The following is a 19,144-nucleotide window of genomic DNA, read 5'->3' as shown; positions in this document are numbered from 1 at the left end:
CACCGGAAACAGAGACTTAGATAACGGACGCTGTACATTTATCACAGCAATCCGGCATGTCTGTGAATACCGTGAGGCGAATTCGGAGCTTGATTCAAGAGTGGGCCTTGCAAATTTTCTAAAAATGGCAATTAAACATGATTTATTATGGAAGGATTGTCGAATGTAAGTGCAGGGCTTGCGACCTTTAGCCACTGTGTATCTTGCATGTTGGTTGAAGCTCAACGTACAGAAATAACTGGGGTCTAGGTCTCTCACTTCGAGAAGGTAGGAATCGAGGGTCCAATAAGCGTAAGCGTCGACGTGACGGCTTGACATTTTGGAACAGCGAAAGGAAGACAGGAGTTGGAAGACAAGGGTATTAAAGAATTCAGGTCAGGCTGAATGTTAGCAAGGTAGAAACAGAATCCCTGGCCTTAAACGTATAAGCTATCTTAATGTCATCAGCAAATATAAAAGGGGATCCATGGGTGATCGAATCGGTGACGTTGTTAACGTATAGTAAGAACAGTAGAGGGCCAAGCGCACTACTCTGAATACTTCCACTGGTAATGAGGAGGGCTGAGGAGCAGAGATCCCCGATTCTGGTGGTCTGGGTTCTACCAGTGAGGTAAGAAGCGAACCATCGCAGTAGTAGGCCGCCAATCCCCGCAGCTCGTAATTTGTTGAGGAGTGCACCGTGGGGAATTTGGTCGAATGCCTTGCGAATATCAAGATAAATAAGCGTAATACACAGTGCTGTATCGTGGGCAAACAAAATATGATTGAAGAAATCAACCTGGCCTGTGTTAGCTGACTACCATGCCATAAACCCATACTGCCGATTGCTAAGGGTTTTGGTGGTAAGCAGGTGGTCCATGGCAGGGATTTTGATGGGGAACTCTAGGGTTCGGAGGAGTAGGCAGGTATGGTGGATGTCACGACAGCTGGCTAGAGCAGTTCGTGTTAGACAATCGTAGAGTGCTTCCACTGAGTAGGGACTGTTCCAGTGATAAGGGAGATATTGAAGAGACTAAGGATGAGGGTGGGTACGTCCGGGCCACCAGCTTTTAAGATAAGCGAAGGGATGCCGTCAGTTCCTGGAAAGCTGGAGTGTTCAAGGCGGGCGAGGGACGAAGTTATGTCAGACAATCTAACAGAGTGTACAGAGGTTGGGGCTTGTCTCGTTAGCATATGTCGTCACTACATATCCAGGTGGGGAGCAATAAGTAGACAGAGTCGACGGGGGAACATAGCAGCTAGCGAAGTAGAGGTTTAATGGTTCCACAATATCAGCAGGGTCAGAGAGAGGCTTCCTGTCAGCGGCCACAATATTTGAAAATGCCGATGAATGTGAGAAGCAACGCCGGCGAAAGAGGCGTCCCAGCATCTCAGGCTGTAGAAAATGGGCTACGGCGGTTTGTTCCTCACGCTTTTCAGGTTCGAGTTTGACCGTGGTGATATCAGTCATAAGTTTGTTTATTACAATAAGAAGGGAACGATCATGGGATTCAAGGAAGAGCCTACGCTACTTCCTAAATTTATGGCGTATAGCAGGTAATCGTGTGGCTGGATGGCAACCAGAAGCATAGAAAGCTCGTGTGGGAGCAACTAGATATGATTATTATAGTAGGTTTCCGTAAAAGATGTTAGCCACCAGAGAGCGAGGAATCGTACCAGGTCTTATGGCGCAATGAAATTGCAAAGGCTTCAAGAATGTCCGCAGAAAGGATGAAAGAAGTTAAGAGAGGACGAGTAGCTGAAGGTAGAATACCAGTTTGCGAGTTACAATGCAATTGTCACTGTCAGGAAACTTCGGCCCAACTGCAGCGGTGGGACACAGATAGCCGTTGACACGGGCAATGTCCAGGGTGTGGGCACCGCGTGTCGGTTGCCTTACAAACTGGGACAAGGTTCGACATTAAGTTGGGCGAGCAGTGGCGGAAGACACAAAGGGGGTTTGTTGAGACCAGGCAATCTCAGGAATGTTGAGATCCCGAAAAATCAGTTTGTTTGTGTGGGATAGAGCTTGAGTGTAACAAGAGGCGTTGGTAGACCATTAATCGAGCTAACGGAGTGTGGAGGGGGCATGTAAAAACGCCCGAGGGTGAACGGCGGATTAGCCCGACAGGCAGAAAGCCAAACAGACTCTGGAGTGTCCGCCAGTAGTTTATGATCAGTGGTGGAGACTTCCATTTCAGTTCCGGCGCATATGAGGCAGTCATCTTCCCGGCGATGGGAACGATCGGAACGGAAGATAGTGTGTCCCGTAAGGGAGATAAGGGCATCAGGTGTGCTAGGAGAGGCCCATGTCTCTGTGATGCAAATGAAGGGTCGACGAGCTATAGTAGAGATAGCTTGGATGTAGTTCAATTTGGGTAAGAGAGTGGGCGTTGATTTGAACGACAGAAAGATTGCTAGCGGGATCAGGGTATGTGGGTAATGTGGCCAGTAGGTAGTGTGGCCAACTTCGTAAGTGAATAATGAATGGTGGAGCGCGGGGGGGTTAGTTGTGGAGAGAGCGCTATGACGACAGGTTTACTAAGGTGTTCGACACACAGAAAGCGCTTTAGTGGGGAGGCGCGGGCGTCATTTTGTCAGTAGCTCTGAATCACGGATTCACGGATTGATACACGTGATCGAGGATACTGCCCAAGTTTCTCGGGGCGCATTCGTTCTTGTCGGTCAGTGGCTGTCGTTCACCTGAGAGGCACTAGTGAAAAAAGGGTATAGCACCGGTTTTCATGTACTCAGCACGGAGCAGTATGATCGCCAGCACGAGGATTCGCATAAATAAGTGTCAAATAGTGCTTTAAATTGGGTTGTAAGAGCGTGAACAACCGTCGGAGGAAGGTCATTCCACGCACCTGCTACCCGAAATGAGAAAAAATTTTGTCTGATGAATGTGTGTGATCTGATCTTGAAAGACCTGTTTGCCAAGCTTTGCTCAAACAGGGCATAAGTAAGGTGGCGACGGTACGCCGGGGGGGGAGAGATCAATCATCGCGAGACACGTTTCGTAGTCCACCGTATTGGGGCCGGTAACCATTCTCGTAGCGGCCCGCTGGACACGCTCGATGAGGGCGACGTCTTTCGTGCGTCCTGAATAGACAGCTTGGTTGGCGTACTCCAGGAGCCGTTTGACGTAAGCCCCATAGAGTATTTGGAAGTCCATGCGAGTAATACGGGAGAAAGGGGTTCGGACCGTCCGTACGAAGGCGCCTTTTGGGCCGATTTCTCACGGTTCAGTGAGAAGGAAATGTTTGAGGAGACCCAGATGCCCAAATCCTTTGTGGCGTCTATCCCCATGATGGTTTCTGGTCATTCTTCACCATGCGTAACATAGGCATTCGCTGAATCCCCTCCAAACGACATATGGACGCACTTTTCGTCATTCAGAGGAAGGTGCCAGTCCAATGACCATTACTTGGCAGCGTCTACATCCATTTTGAAGGCAGTGGAATTGGAACTCCAGGATTTCAAGTCGTCTGCACAAAGTAGACATGGCTCGCAAGAACATCTGGGAAGTCGTTGACGTAGATCAGAAACAGCAGTGCTCTCAGGACGGATCCTTGAGGAAGTCCGATGGGGACCGACGCTGGAGAGGAGTAGGTCTAGCCTATTCTCACTCGGAATGATCTGTACGATAAGAACGCCTTGATCCAGCAAAGGATTTTTCCTTGAATCCCGTAAGACTCGAGTTGGTGGAGCAGCGGTAGGTTTGGGACCCTATTAAATGCTTTTGAGAAGTCAAAAAATATGGCATCCGATATGAATCCGTCGTGTTTGGCTTGGGTTGAGCTGTTCATAAACGCGAGCATGCTTGTCACGCAAGAGGGTGTGGGAGAATTCCGTGTTGAGCTGGGGATATCAGGTTGCTGGAAGTATGGTGGAGAGACTTTGTTGACATCTTCGACTGCCGTAACATGCATTGAGAGTATGCAGCTAACTAAGAAGGTGTTTGTTGGCCGTTAATTGATTAACAATGAACTGTGCTTCGTCAATCTTACGCTCCTTCATGTAGCTGGTTGTCATATCACGAGAACCTTCTGCACCCTCGGACAGATTTTTGATATTTCGGTGTTATGGGTTGACAATACCGATGCAAATCATGGTCACAGCAAACTTCTAAAATGTGGGGTGCGCGCTGTTTCAAAATAACAGCGTTTCTCTTTCCATATAACCGTCGCTTATTTGACCCTTTGTCTGATATTTTTTGCGTGGCCTGCCTAACCCATTGGATATAATTTTGTCCCTCTGGTGAGTACTTACGTTTACTAGTCCCATCTCCTTAAACTTTTGTAGCAATTTCACACTTTTTGCTCGTACCTTCCAGGCGATTCGAAGCTGCTATACGACAGCAACAAACCCAACCCTTAGTCCTGTGTAGCAGTCGGTGAACTGGTGAGCGTGCCTAACGTACTTGGTGCCCCGCGCGCGTTTCGAAACTAGTTTCGGTCATGTCGCTTCGGTTGTTCCAGCTGTTGCATAAAGTACCCCTTGTGGTGTGTATTCATGCAGTTCTGTAATAAACAGGTAGTCCGAAATTTTTTACCCCATTCGTTCTGGGGTAGGTGGGTGTGGAACTATTGATGTGCGCAACTATCCCGTTGCTTATGGGGGGCTTTCCAATGAATCCCTCAGTAACAGGGCTTGTCCCATTTTTTCGGTCAGTCGTAATAAGTTCAGGCGGTGGTGTTATTTCCGCCAGTTGGATTTACGAACAAAATCATCGTCGCACGTGTGCACCATATGCCTCTGCCCATTCATTTGAAAACAAATTTTACGAGTTGGATCGTCAGCAGGCGATTGAAAGTTATTCTTTTAGCCGACAATCTTGCATTCGTACGGTAAGGTCACGCCTGACCGGTGATTACGCGAGAATGGTTTAACACTCTGTGAGTGAAGGGTCAGTCAAAACCAGATGTCAAACGAACTGTTATCCACAACGACGTCGAGCTGGTCTTCGTCACGGGCTGCGACAGACAACTACAGCTTGGTTAGATACCTAATTTAAGCAGTCGTCTACAAATCGCTTTTTCTTTTTTTCTTCGTCGCTTGTGGTCTGTCAGAATGAAGGATAGCAATTAAACAGTTTGCCCCTCACCGTTTTCTTACCCAGTCGCGCGAGATCGCTCAAGCGGTTAGAGCGCGAATTTACTGACCGGAAGGTCCGTGGTTCGAGCCCGACCTCTGTCTCTCGACTTCCCCTGCCTAGACCTGGGCAACCTGGCAGTATCCCAGCCCTCGTGCTTCCTTCGGGTGCCATGGCAGTTAGGCACCGAAAGGGTGCTGCAGCTGAACGAACCCAGTCACGTGCCTCTGGAATTGGATAGTGGTTGTTTTGTTGAAGCACTGAGCGAACGCGTTTCTGCTGGATAGACCACACATCTTTAGCTGCCTGTTCGCGGTTCGCTTGGCATACTTTGTTCCTCTGTCCGTCACAACGAGATGACCGTTTATCTCTGACCGTGTGTCTGTGGTCCACTGTGATAAACTGAGTGGTTTTTGTGGGATACTTCCAGAATCTCGTGCCGGTTTGGTCAGTGGTTATGAGGCTTACCAACACAGTCTCCTGATCTTACAGCTTGGGGGTCAGAACATGTGTGGCGACATGTACAAAAGCGGTGATGCACTTGCTTTTGTGTCAAATATCGCTGCTTTGCAGTCAGGCTTTTGAACCGAAGGGTTTGGTCGAAGATCCTAACCGTCCTACCTAGGTCTGTGAGCCCTGGCACTATTCCGACCTACGTGCAACCGTTACACATCGGCCATGGCGTGGTGTCTCCAACCAGGACGCCCTACCTGCCGCGTACACTAGGGTGGGTAGGCGAAAACGTGCCACCACGGACACTATTTCTTACACTTTCGTTCTCTTCCACCCTACTTCTTCCCAGTTTTAGCACTCCTAATCCCTGCACTAGGACTGACCGTTTGTTCGCCGTGCATCATGCGCAGCTGCAGCTTCGCAGTCAGACTTTATTAAAACCCCAAACACTGAAGTCTTTGCAAAACCCGGAAACCTGTCTAATTTGTTGTTCTCACACTGCAACCAGCAGGACTAGTGACTCTTGCTCGTACACCGGATTTGCTCTGCATTGATGTATGCTGTTTTTCGGAGACAAAGTTACTGAATACAGGTACTGTAACTGGACTGACTGCTCCCTCGCTCTGTTTGAGGTTCCGGCTGCGCATCTCTGGTGATGCTTAGGCCTCTGTAGCAGGGTTTGCCAGGGTGAGCGTTGTAATATGCGGCTGAGCGAAAGCCCCTTCAACTTATTGGACACCTAGTTTCCTAACTAATCTAACATTGCATCACCTCAAAGGCTTGGCTGCATGTCCCACACTTTTCCACTTCCCGGTGATCGAGACTAGCAGCTGGAACCAGTATGCTTGTTTCTGATAAATTCTTTGGTTTATTCTTCTGGAAAACTAGCGTGGACTTCGGCCATGCACTTGTGTGCAGCTGCTCTTCATTGCTCTTTTCAGGTGTACGCCAAACGCGCACACCTCACTTAGCTATTTAGTAGCTGGTGGACTCAAACCTGCTCATCAGACACCTGCCGGACTTTCCCTTGTCGGATATGAGCGGTTATTGGGAACAGATATCCAGTACTACTCAGTGCCGCACCTTCGGTTTGTGATATAGCCCAGAAAAGACCGAAGAAGACGCAAAAGTGTTAGAAACGTCCGCGGGCTTTTCCTTTCAGTTCGTTTTACTGGTCATCAGAAGTCTCTTGTCAGCGAAACTATCAGGGGTCAGAATCGTTCTCAAATGTCTAGCAAAAAGGAGTGTGTGGATCACTGGGCCCAATGCTTCGAACAGTTGCCTGCTACCTCCAATCAGGAATCCTGGTCTTCAATAAAGAGGTAGACTGAATACAGAGTCGCCTTCAACCTTAGAAGTGTCTGAGTCATCATCATCATCATCACCATCGATAGCATGACATCAGTGTTCAACACCGATGCTTCACTGCCGTGTCTGAGTGTATATTTCTACTCAAGGGTCATCGTGCTCCTGGCCCTGACGACCTTCAACCTGTTCTCTTCAAGGATGGTGGTGGGTTTCTCAGCCAGTGCCCGTCTAGCCTATTCTGGTCCATCTCGGAGGAAGAGACAGTTCCAGATAACTGGGCCGAGTCGATAATAGTGCCCATTTTTAAAAAGGGTACTCGCAGTGAGTGTGGAAATCACAGAGTTTACAGTTTGACTCCAGCTTCAAAAAGGCTTCTGGCGTCACTGACTCTTCATTGTCTAACGTGAGTGAGTTTTTCAGAATGAGTCCAAGAACGAGGCAGAACAGAGTCCGGGTTTTCGAGGATAAGGTGCGTTTTACTTATCTAAGAACAAGCATGGACGAGCTGAATTGTACATACAAAGGTTCAGTACGACTATATAGGGTGAGTATAATAATACGCACACGTGAATCCTTCACCCGCAATTATCAAGCGGTGTTTCATCTGCGGAAATGCTACGTCGATCACACCGTCAGATGTTAGAGCAATGTCATGTGTACAAGGAACCCTCAATCTTGGTATTCCTTGACTTCATGAGTGCTTTCGGTTCTTTCGATCGGTCGATGCTGTTAACTACACTTGATAAGCAGTGCGTGCCTGAGAAGTTCGTGAATGTAATCCTGTTTTTGTGTTCACATACTTCGGGCCGTGTGCGAGCATATAGTGAGCTCCATAACCACTTGCCTACAAAATGTGATGCCCCACAATGATGTCCAGTCTCCATTCTTGTTCAACTACGCCATTGATGAAATGATGAGGCGATGGCTGGGAAGTTGTTGCTGGGACGAACCTTGTCGGTCAGGAATACGCGAATGACATTGCCTTCATTTTTGAGCACGAATGCGCAGCATAAGATCTGTTGAATAACCTTACCACAATTTCACCGTCTTTCGACATTTATAAGAAGCCTCGGTATTAGAGCGCCAATTTACTGACCGAAAAGTGCGTGGTTCGAGTCTGGCCTCTGTATCTCGACTTCCCCTGTCTAGGCTTGGACATCCTGGCAGTATCCCAGCCCTCGTGCTTCCTTCCGATGGTATGGCAGTTGCGCACCGAAAGGCTGCTGTAGCTGGACGATTTTTATTATTTATTGTCGACATGTGCCTTGTACCTTCAAAATGCAGTCATGCTTCATAACGTACTCTGAACATACCTTCAATTAGGTGAGCTTTGTGGTTTTACGGCAATGAAGCATCATTGTCAGCACTGATTTTGATGATGACCAGGAAAGCGCAGGTATCACTGATCGAAGAATTCCAACCTGTAACGACCACTGACGCCTACCGTCCAGGTGTGACGGCCGTACATAAAGCAAAAAGAGGGTAGACGTATATGGGCCTCAATCTCAACTGGTTTCATGCCATCACCTCATGCATATTGCATGTTTAACTTTGGCGAACACCGATTGCTAGCATAGTTGAGCCCATTTGCTGGAAAACCAAAACCGCACTGTTGCTGGGAAATTTGGCCGTGCATGATGTAAAAACAGCGTGCGAACATTCAAGGTGGCTAAATAGACAGGCTTTCGAGGTTTGAAAACAGACTTTGAAGTGTTTAGGGTTGTAACTAAACTCGGACGTGCAGAGGCTGTAGCTGAGTGTGATGCAGGGCGAGCAACACTGGGAGCACTTAGCTCACTTAAAAATGTTCCGTTATAGGATGGCAATTCCTCCTGGAAAGCAGCCGGGGTTTGTCTGCGTCACAACAGAAATGGATCTCACCATGAACCGTAGAATTTTTTAATAGTGGTGTTGATCAAAGACTGAGGATTCAACCTACCATCTTCATAATGCGGCCGAATTCCTCGAACCGTAGAGGGATTCAGCGCAAACAACCCGTCTAAATTATTTTTATGGTCGACAGGGGACAGTTTTTAGTGGTCACAGTTGGAAAATTGCAGCGAATGTGGAACACGCTCCTTAAATTGCAGTATGAAAGATCTTACACTTCCAAAATATGTGTACTTATCGGTAGTTTCAAATAATCCACTCTCTCTTTTGTCAAAGTAGTCTAGTCTCGTTCCCTTTTTCTTCCGAAGTCCATTTCGCGAGCTGTCTTTCGAAAATATTGAGGTATTTGCTCATGAGAGTGTAAAGAGCTGACGCAGACCCTAGAATGGACTAATTCACTGAACTCCTCAACCGCATTGGCCTATTATCGTGTTTTGGGAGATATCCTCTAAATAAGAAGACCAAAAGACTTGCACCTGTGAATTCTGATGTGTCTCAAAGAAGGATGAGAGACCCAGGGACAAAAAGTATCCTAGCGTAGATCTCATCGTCACAAAAGAATTTTTCGCTGTGTGCTTTAGTGGTTCAGGCGCAAATCTACTCACCAGGTCTGCGGTTTGACTCCGACCCTGCCATCTCGAATGCTCCCCTCTAGACTTGGACACCCTGGGAGTATCTCGTCTTAGTTCTTCCTTCGGGTGGTGTGGCAGCTGAGCACCGAAAGGTGCTACAACTGAACAGTCATTTATTATCATTCCTTCATCTGAGCGCGTTTCGTCAGCATTTTGCACCAGACGAAGTTGAGACGAATTACGTCCAAGAGACTATGTTGGCTAGATCTTTGTCTTGCGGTACATCCTCGAACGTCGTATCATGTATCAACAGCCATCAACAGCCCGCATCATAGACTTACGCGCTGTCTTTCAGCCCTGCGAATGGCACATCTCTGGCGAAAGGAACCAACCAACAACGATCCTGCTGCGCTCAGACCATGGTTCCTATCCCTGTCTGCGATTAATTTTCCAGAACTTAAAACAGACACTGAAGTTCGACGCCTGTCATCTTCAGCGCCAAACAGGTTTGTCGTAGACTGTTCGTGCATGAATATAACTGATCTCAGGCGCTCAAGTCGCCGCTCTCGAATGCACTGATCGCAGAGTTTTTGCGACATTTAGAGCAATTACGATACCCTACAACAGTTATTTGATCGCTTTCCAAATCCGATCAGACATTAACGTCACGAAGCTTGGATGTTTTTACATCATCATCACCAAGGACAGCAACATCAGCGTTGCCACTGATGCTTCACTGCCGTACAACCACAAGGTTTGTCTAGTTTATATATATATATATATAAACTAGACAAACCTTGTGGTTGTACGGCAGTGAAGCATCAGTGGCAACGCTGATGTTGCTGTCCTTGGTGATGATGATGTAAAAACATCCAAGCTTCGTGACGTTAATGATCGATCGGATTTGGAAAGCGATCAAATAACTGTTGTAGGGTATCGTAATTGCTCTAAATGTCGCAAAAACTCTGCGATCAGTGCGAGAGCGGCCTGATGTTGCTGTCCTTGGTGATGATGATGTAAAAACATCCAAGCTTCGTGACGTTAATGTCTGATCGGATTTGGAAAGCGATCAAATAACTGTTGTAGGGTATCGTAATTGCTCTAAATGTCGCAAAAACTCTGCGATCAGTGCATTCGAGAGCGGCGACTTGAGCGCCTGAGATCAGTTATATTCATGCACGAACAGTCTACGACAAACCTGTTTGGCGCTGAAGATGACAGGCGTCGAACTTCAGTGTCTGTTTTAAGTTCTGGAAAATTAATCGCAGACAGGGATAGGAACCATGGTCTGAGCGCAGCAGGATCGTTGTTGGTTGGTTCCTTTCGCCAGAGATATGCCATTCGCAGGGCTGAAAGACAGCGCGTAAGTCTATGATGCGGGCTGTTGATGGCTGTTGATACATGATACGACGTTCGAGGATGTACCGCAAGACAAAGATCTAGCCAACATAGTCTCTTGGACGTAATTCGTCTCAACTTCGTCTGGTGCAAAATGCTGACGAAACGCGCTCAGATGAAGGAATGATAATAAATGACTGTTCAGTTGTAGCACCTTTCGGTGCTCAGCTGCCACACCACCCGAAGGAAGAACTAAGACGAGATACTCCCAGGGTGTCCAAGTCTAGAGGGGAGCATTCGAGATGGCAGGGTCGGAGTCAAACCGCAGACCTGGTGAGTAGATTTGCGCCTGAACCACTAAAGCACACAGCGAAAAATTCTTTTGTGACGATGAGATCTACGCTAGGATACTTTTTGTCCCTGGGTCTATCATCCTTCTTTGAGACACATCAGAATTCACAGGTGCAAGTCTTTTGGACTTCTTATTTAGAGTATATCTCCCAAAACACAATAATAGGCCAATGCGGTTGAGGAGTTCAGTGAATTAGTCCATTCTAGGGTCTGCGTCAGCTCTTTACACTCTCATGAGCAAATACCTCAATATTTTCGAAAGACAGCTCGCGAAATGGACTTCGGAAGAAAAAGGGAACGAGACTAGACTACTTTGACAAAAGAGAGAGTGGATTATTTGAAACTACCGATAAGTACACATATTTTGGAAGTGTAAGATCTTTCATACTGCAATTTAAGGAGCGTGTTCCACATTCGCTGCAATTTTCCAACTGTGACCACTAAAAACTGTCCCCTGTCGACCATAAAAATAATTTAGACGGGTTGTTTGCGCTGAATCCCTCTACGGTTCGAGGAATTCGGCCGCATTATGAAGATGGTAGGTTGAATCCTCAGTCTTTGATCAACACCACTATTAAAAAATTCTACGGTTCATGGTGAGATCCATTTCTGGAGTAAAGCGAGCTGTGTTGTGACGCAGACAAACCCCGGCTGCTTTCCAGGAGGAATTGCCATCCTATAACGGAACATTTTTAAGTGAGCTAAGTGCTCCCGAAAAATTTGCCAGAATCAAGGATCAGCGAGCCAGTCGGTTCTCAAGTGAACCGTCTACTACTTGCGCAGAGGAAATCGCCACCAGACAGGATCCATCCCAAAAGGAGCTTCAGTTAGTGCGCTACTGGTAGCTTGTGGCGACTTGATCTATTTAGATCCCTTGATGCTTTGCTGTTGGAGGGTCCCATGTTGCCAGACTACGGTCATACTGGAAGTTAGTACCGTATAAAAATGATTTGCTGTCGTCACCATCATCACCGACAGCATAACGTCAAGGTTCAAAACGGACGCTTTGCTGCAATAAAACAATGATTATTTGAAAGCCTTATCAAGCAAAGTAAGAAAGTTGATGAGGAAAGAACTCAGGCGGGGGCGAGATGGCCCAGTGGTTAGGGTTCGAATCTGCTGACTGGAAGGTTCGAACCCGACCTTTGCCTCCCGACCCCCTGTCTGGGCTTGGGTAACCCGGCAGTATCCCGGCCCTCGTGCTTCCTTCGGGCGGCAATGCATTTAGGCACCGAAAGGGTGCTACAGCTGATGGATTTTATTCTTCTTACTATTATTATTATTATTATCACTAGAGAACCAGATTCATTCGGAGGTGCCTTCATCTACAAAAACTCAGACATTCCGGATTAAAAAACTGACAACAGGGACGCTATTGATTTCATTTGACAGCGTCTCCCTGTGGATCACGCGGAAAACGATCCAGGAGTGCGGAGCAACTCGGCAGTATTCCACCCCTATTGTTTCCTTTAGGTGACATGACTGCTAGACACCGAAAGGGTGTTAGAGCTGAACGACATGCGGACATGAAGCACATCCCGAAGGACTGAATGGCTCCGGTCAGTTTTTCAAGTAGTGCATGCTCGGAACGATCAGAACAGGGGGGTTCGGAGACCTTCCGGTGTTCGCCTTATTATCTGTTCGATAACGGAATCAAACAAAAATGCAGAGCAGACATCCTTGTTGGACACCACTGCTTGTAGGAAAGCTTTTGGAGAGCTCCTCATGCACTCACATGCCCTGTCTAGGCTGATGAACTAGATGACCTAGATGAACTGATCACACTGCACCGGTTGCGCTGGCTTGGCCACGTGCTGCGTATGCCAGTCGACCGAATTCCTCGAAGCGCTCTTTTCGCACAACTACGTGAAGGGTGGAAGAGAGCCACAGGCGATCAAACAGTGGCTTCGTTGCTAAGTATGAAAGCCATTACCAGCAAAACCAGCTGTGCTGGTCACTGCCGTCTTCCTGGATGGGGACCCCGAGACGGGCCACATCAATGGCTGGAGACATTGTCAGACATGGCCCAGTCGCGCCCTCAGTGGCGCTCGTGCATCAAAGCTATTGCCTTCAATGCGTAGCTCCTTTTCCACCCCCCACTTGACAGCCCACTGACAGTGCTGGATTTATGCACCAACTTACCAGCTCGCGCCTGCAATGCGCAGCTACCTACCCCCTCCCCCAAATCATCGGTGAACGAAACTACGGCAGCTGCAACCACTACGACGAGTACGCGGTTATTACAGCTGACAATGATGATTATGATGTCTAGGCTTGGGCAACCTGGCAGTATCCCAGCCCTTGTGCTTACTTCGGGTGGCATGGCAGCTAGTCACCGGAAGGGTGCTACAGCTGAACGTTACTCACATCCCGACAAGTATGTGGCTATTGAGAGCGTGTGATATTCACGAACTTCCGGTGTTATATCCTCTGATAATGTATCAGTCAGACACGTTAGTTCACCGAGTCGGAGAAGTTATACTGCAAACAATGGATCGTTCACGAACTTCCGGTGTTATATCCTCTGATAATGTATCAGTCAGACACGTTAGTTCACCGAGTCGGAGAAGTTATACTGCAAACAAGTGGATCGTTCCGTGGTATGGAATTCAACTGAACTTGGATATAACAAGAGCTAACAGTCCAATAGGATGTCAGTGAGAGGCTGAACTGTAGAAACGGTTTCAGTATACAAGACAAATCGTTAGTAAATTGGATTTGTTCGTCTGAAGGTAGTCCTCCCAACATCTGCACAAGCACGTGAAAAAAAGCAGTCGACAGAATCGAAAAATGCTCCTAAGGTCAAGAAATACCAATGTTATGGGGCGCCTATACGCATGCAGTTGCTATAGCACTTGACAGAGTATGCAGATGTGATCCACATAGCCCCTATGGACCGGAAGCCTGCTCTCGGTTCTCGGATCCCGTTATCACACACTGTCGTGAGACCAGGAAGGTAACGAGGGTCGAGCTAACCCCTTTGTGATTGCCACACTCATTTCGAGCATCCCGTCTGACATCAGAGACCGCGAGACGGCCCAAGTGGTTAGAGCGTGAATTTACTGACCGGAAGGTCCGTGGTTCGAATCCGACCTCCGCCACTCGACTTCCCCTGTCTAGGCTTGGGAAACCTGGCAGTATCCCAGCCCTCGTGCTTCCTTCGGGTGGCATGGCAGCTAGGCACCGGAAGAGTGCTACAGCTGAACGCTTTCTTTTCTCTTTCAGAGACCGCTTCTGACTCGCCCTAGTTGGTTGGAGCAGCCTCTTCTGTCCACACACAGATAAGATACCCTTGCACACACTATAGAATTTACCTCTATTTTTGAACACAGTGGATGGGAGTTCGTCAGAACCAACAGCGCAGTGACGCTTGAAGGATCACAAGACATTTACTTGTTTCTGAAGCCGTGGCGTTTCAAAGTCATTGTCCGGGGCTGCGTTGCCAGTTGTGAAACGGGGAAGCATTTTAGAGCGCCAATTTACTGACCGAAAAGTGCGTGGTTCGAGTCTGGCCTCTGTATCTCGACTTCCCCTGTCTAGGCTTGGACATCCTGGCAGTATCCCAGCCCTCGTGCTTCCTTCCGATGGTATGGCAGTTGCGCACCGAAAGGCTGCTGTAGCTGGACGATTTTTATTATTTATTGTCGACATGTGCCTTGTACCTTCAAAATGCAGTCATTCCGGGGCTGCGTTGCCAGTTGTGAAACGGGGAAGCATTAGTGTCAACACTGATTTTGCTGTCTTTGATGATGCTGCCAGTTGAGAATCCTGCTGAGGAATTGCAAGCGACCAGTTTAATGGGTTTCGAAAGTATTCAGCCCATAAATTTAGGGTCCTGTCCTTTTCACAGATAACTAAGCCGTTGTTATCAGTGACCGCTTCGTTTACCAGAAGCTTCTATGGGCCCTTGGTGTATACCAGCTGGAATACTTTACGCATATTCACAGTTTCTGCCTCTTCCACCTCTTCATGTTTCTGGGTCCAACAAAGTTCTCCACTTCGCGGATGCTCTTTTCCACCTGAGTGAATGTCTGGAGGTGCAGGAACCTCGGAATGATTGTAGTAAGCTAGCACTAAATTCCTTCCCCATCCACCTCTATTCTTTTCTTTAGAATAAGGCTTTCCAATGAATCATGATTGTACGGCTGTGAAGCATCGGTGTTGAATACTGATATCATGCCGTCATGCATGCATTCTGACAGTTCATTTAGTGGTAACATATCTTCAACCATGGAGAATACGTTTCCAAGCTTTGAGCAGTTTTAGTGTTGCCCGAGATCCAGCGCTTAGGTCTAGTTGGCTGCGCCCAGCGTCTTGGAGGTTTGCAGACAGTACCATAACCCGTCTCGTTCGAAACGGACTTCAGTGGGTGATTTTTATGGACTTACTTTGCATCAGGATCCGAGAGCTTCTCAGTGGTTAAGCGAAGTGTGCGCGTCTTGCGCGCTGCCAAAGGCGCAATGAAAAGTAGTAATGAACGAAAGCGTAAAACGGATCCACAATGGTGTTCCAGAACGACGGACAATCATTGGTTAGCCCATGCCACACACAGCTGATGCAGATGTGGTCTATCTCTGGTGGAGGCTGATTCGCATGAGCGGTGCACCATGTGGCTAAGCGTTTTGGTTGTTTCTGAAGATAGTACTGACCAGAAACTGTTTGTAGTTAGCACCTCACTGCATCAAGCTTCTGCCGCTGCCCGACAGTGATACACGATCACCCAGTAGAGCTCCGGGAAAGCGAAGTTCACTTACTTTAACATCCATGCCGCCGATAACCACAAAATTATCTGAGCTATTCGCCCACCGTAACAAGACGCTCAAAGTGAAGTACGAACTGTCTGAGTGTACTAGAACTGCAGTCTGTTGGGGCGTAATCAGATACGATAAACAGGCGGAGATTATCGGCGCATTTACGGGATAACCTCGCCCAATGAACGTCACAAAGGCGACCATCAACAGGCAACCATTCAACCGGGAGCCCTTCAGCTCTGCGGCTCAGAAACTTACCAATCTCGGCAGGACCAACTGCAGTGGCTTCTGGATCAGTGGAGGTGTACAACCGGCAGCGAGCGCGAACCGAAGTGGAGGGTCTTGAGTCCTCGTTGCAAACAGGCAGATAGCACACATCAACAGAAAGCGAGTCCAGCGAACATGCAGGAGCTATGTGTTGTCCAGCTTGTTTCAGAGTGTGAACGTTAAAGACTGTCGAATACACTGGGCGACGGGGTTTGAAAAGTGTTGAGGCTGAGTTAACTGTGGATATTGCAGCTAGTGGCAATGGACAGTGAACAGATCTATCGTCAACCTTTGTGGCCTAGTCCAGCCTAATTTTTACCGATTCCCACGGCACTTCAGCATGCTCTCTTTTCTAAATGCTTTGTGATTTCCATCGGGAACACTTCCAGCACACCACTGTACAACCACGCCAATGTGCTTGAAGAAGCAGCATCCTGGTGAGCGAAGAAGAGGACGATGGGAAAGTGAACTAGAACCAGCCTAGTATAGTAGAAATATTTGCAGTCGTCTGACACTCATTTAGACATCGGGTGCAATATCCTGCGCTATCTCTAGACATGTGCAGGCTGATTCACGTGTTCCTCATCCTAGAAGCATTCGAGATTCACCCAGGATTCACCCCGTTTCAACTGCCAAATGAAATTAGTCGCTAAGCCACCCTAGTTCAGTGCTGTCGAGTCAGAGGTTTACGGAGCTTTTTCTACACTTGTTTGCAACTGTAATCTGCTGTCTGAAAGCGAACTGGTTCCGTGACTGCCCACGCACTGCAGTGGGGCACCGGTTTTCAGTACTGGCTACCACTGTTGTGGTGCGGTGGTCTGGGTGGTCGTTTGGAGACAACAGTGCACATTTTTGCCACAGTAAGCAGTGTCCTAGCTTCACCTCATCTCTTTCTAATTCCAGTGTGTTTTCGTCCTCTCGGGAGCTTGTTAGGGCCCAAGTCAACATTTCATAGCAGAACGACTCTGGAATAACTCTATCTGTGGAAAGTTCCTCCTTCTCAGTCTCTCGCGGCCCCTGGTTAATTTGGCCCTGAGCCTTGGAACATGCCAATTCATCGGCACATCAAAAATGTGGTCCACAACTATACGGACGCGGAAAGGAAGGTTCGGGAGGCTACGTCCAATGATCCTTGGGGCCCGAGCAGTACGCTGATGGCGGAAATCGCTGACAAGACGCACAATGTAATGGCATTCACAGAAATAATGCAAATGATTTGGCGACGACTGAACGACAAAAGCAAAAACTGGCGTCATGTGTATAAGGCATTGGTGCTTTTGGAGTATATAATCAAAACAGGAAGCGATAAAGTTGCAACGCAATGTAGAGAAAATATTCATTCAATTGAGACTCTGCAAGTAAGTGTGTTTTCTATCTAGTACTTCTACTGCCATGTCTGGGAGGTATTTATTTTTCAAAAGACCTCTCCCAAATAATAGAAAATATGGTGTGAACAGCGTCAGTGGTTGTTTGGATAGATCATGGTCTCGTTACAGGAGCTGGATAAGAAATACATATGTCAGTAATCGAAGTAATGTGGTAACACTGGCCAGTTCGCACACACACACATACATAGAATTAACCAGTGCTATGATGGCCACTCCCGAACTAAAGGGACACAGGATGTAGAATTGCACTCCTACAGGTCACACTCCCAGCCAAGCAGCCTGATGATTGCTGAACACATCACCGGGCTTGCAGCTTCCAAGAACTTACAAAAGTAGAAGAACGAGGCCACACTTACTTCACGCGTTAAATCGACCACTGCACCGAGAGCTATGCCAATAACAAATTTACATGACCTCAGTATTTCACTTGTCCAACTGGTTAGGACTTCAGCATGCAGTTACCACTGGGTGAATCTGTAGCTGGTATCAAAACAGTCTTAGTTTACTGTCGTTAATTTCGTTCCCGCAAGCCAATGTTAACGAACCACTTTACCTTGTCTCAGATGGCTCAGTGGTTAAGGCGCAAATTTACTGACCTGAAGGTCCGTAGTTTGAACCCGACCTCCTCGACTTCCCCTGTCTAGGCTTGTGCAACTCGGCAGTATCCCATCCCTCATGCTTCCTTCGGGTGGCATGACAGCTAGGCACTGAAAAGGGACTACAGCTGAACGATACTACTAATCTCTTACAGTTTTGTCGGAACTTGCTAAATATACACTTAATTTAGTTATTCCTGAGAATATTATTTCATGTACAACTGTCCGGCGAAACGAAGCGGGTGTGCGCTTTGGTGGGACTGTGCTGAACGGAACCATGAGTCTTAACTTAGGGTCTGCTGTCCGTCATACACTGTCCACTGAAAAAATCCTCATTAAACCGTCAACGACTGATAAGCATCGTTTGGAACAAGTGTCTGGTTGCGCAGTTTACCCAACCTCTTCAACAGTAGACCACTAAAAGACAATCGTTCAGCTGTAACATTTTTTGGTGCCTGCGTGCCGTGTAACTCCAAGGAAGCAGGAAGGCTGAAATACAGGAAAAGTCGATATACCGCCTCACTCAACACGTGCTCCCGCATCAGTTTCCTTGGGGCACATTAAAGTTGTCCCAACTATGCTTCGACCCATCTCTCCAACGCAGGCTACTGTGCGTTTTTTTCCAATCTTACTGTCTCACTGTGCTTTTGCATTTAAAAGACAAGCAGCCAGAAATAACCACCCGAATTGTCAAGCATAAAGGTCGTGTAAATATGAACGCCCCGAATACATGGAAAGTGTGACTAGTTCCGCTTTTGAACAGGAGTGATAAGCCTTGAGTAATTAAATGCATGCCATCTAGAACATTGCCTTCCCAGCTCCTTTGCGATTATTTGCTTGTCGAGACGAGCGACGTTTTCGGGACCGTTATATTCTCTACTAATCAGTCAATCAACCTTGTCAGTTACACACGAAATTGAGAAGACAAAAAGCCTTGAGGAAATTATACTGCGGCAACTGAACAGCCAATATCGAGATTCGAAGAATCAGGAATGGAATGGAACAAACAGTCCAATGAAAGGCTGAAATATAGAGAGAGAAATGTGAGCAATATGTTCGTAGGAGTGCCTCCTAACACCTCCCCTTTGAAGTCATTGCTCGTACAACTGGAGTTGTGGGTTCAGTTGCATTCGTATGACAGGCTTTCTGATCCGGT

At 47.5% G+C, this 19,144-nt stretch overlaps 2 protein-coding genes across 2 annotated transcripts in view; one reads left to right on the top strand and one right to left on the bottom strand.

The window, feature by feature from the left end:
• Positions 1 to 3,402: 3,402 nt before the first annotated feature.
• T265_03452 (hypothetical protein) overlaps positions 3,403 to 19,144 on the bottom strand; it is a gene marked incomplete at both ends in the record, with an annotated part of 18,249 nt that continues 2,507 nt past the window's right edge. Inside the window, 4 exons of the mRNA XM_009167936.1 lie at positions 3,403 to 3,708; positions 9,639 to 9,753; positions 15,375 to 15,432; positions 15,996 to 16,202. Of these exons, the coding sequence (XP_009166200.1) occupies positions 3,403 to 3,708; positions 9,639 to 9,753; positions 15,375 to 15,432; positions 15,996 to 16,202 (686 nt within the window). The remainder of the gene's footprint in view (positions 3,709 to 9,638; positions 9,754 to 15,374; positions 15,433 to 15,995; positions 16,203 to 19,144) is intronic.
• Positions 16,906 to 19,144, top strand: part of T265_03450 (hypothetical protein) — a gene marked incomplete at both ends in the record, with an annotated part of 108,787 nt that continues 106,548 nt past the window's right edge. The window contains one exon of the mRNA XM_009167934.1: positions 16,906 to 17,362. Coding sequence (XP_009166198.1) covers positions 17,051 to 17,362 — 312 coding nt within the window. The remainder of the gene's footprint in view (positions 17,363 to 19,144) is intronic.

Source organism: Opisthorchis viverrini (genome assembly GCF_000715545.1).
Source record: "Opisthorchis viverrini unplaced genomic scaffold opera_v5_49, whole genome shotgun sequence".
Lineage (NCBI taxonomy): Eukaryota > Metazoa > Platyhelminthes > Trematoda > Opisthorchiida > Opisthorchiidae > Opisthorchis > Opisthorchis viverrini.
This window is presented reverse-complemented; position numbering and strand designations above follow the sequence as displayed.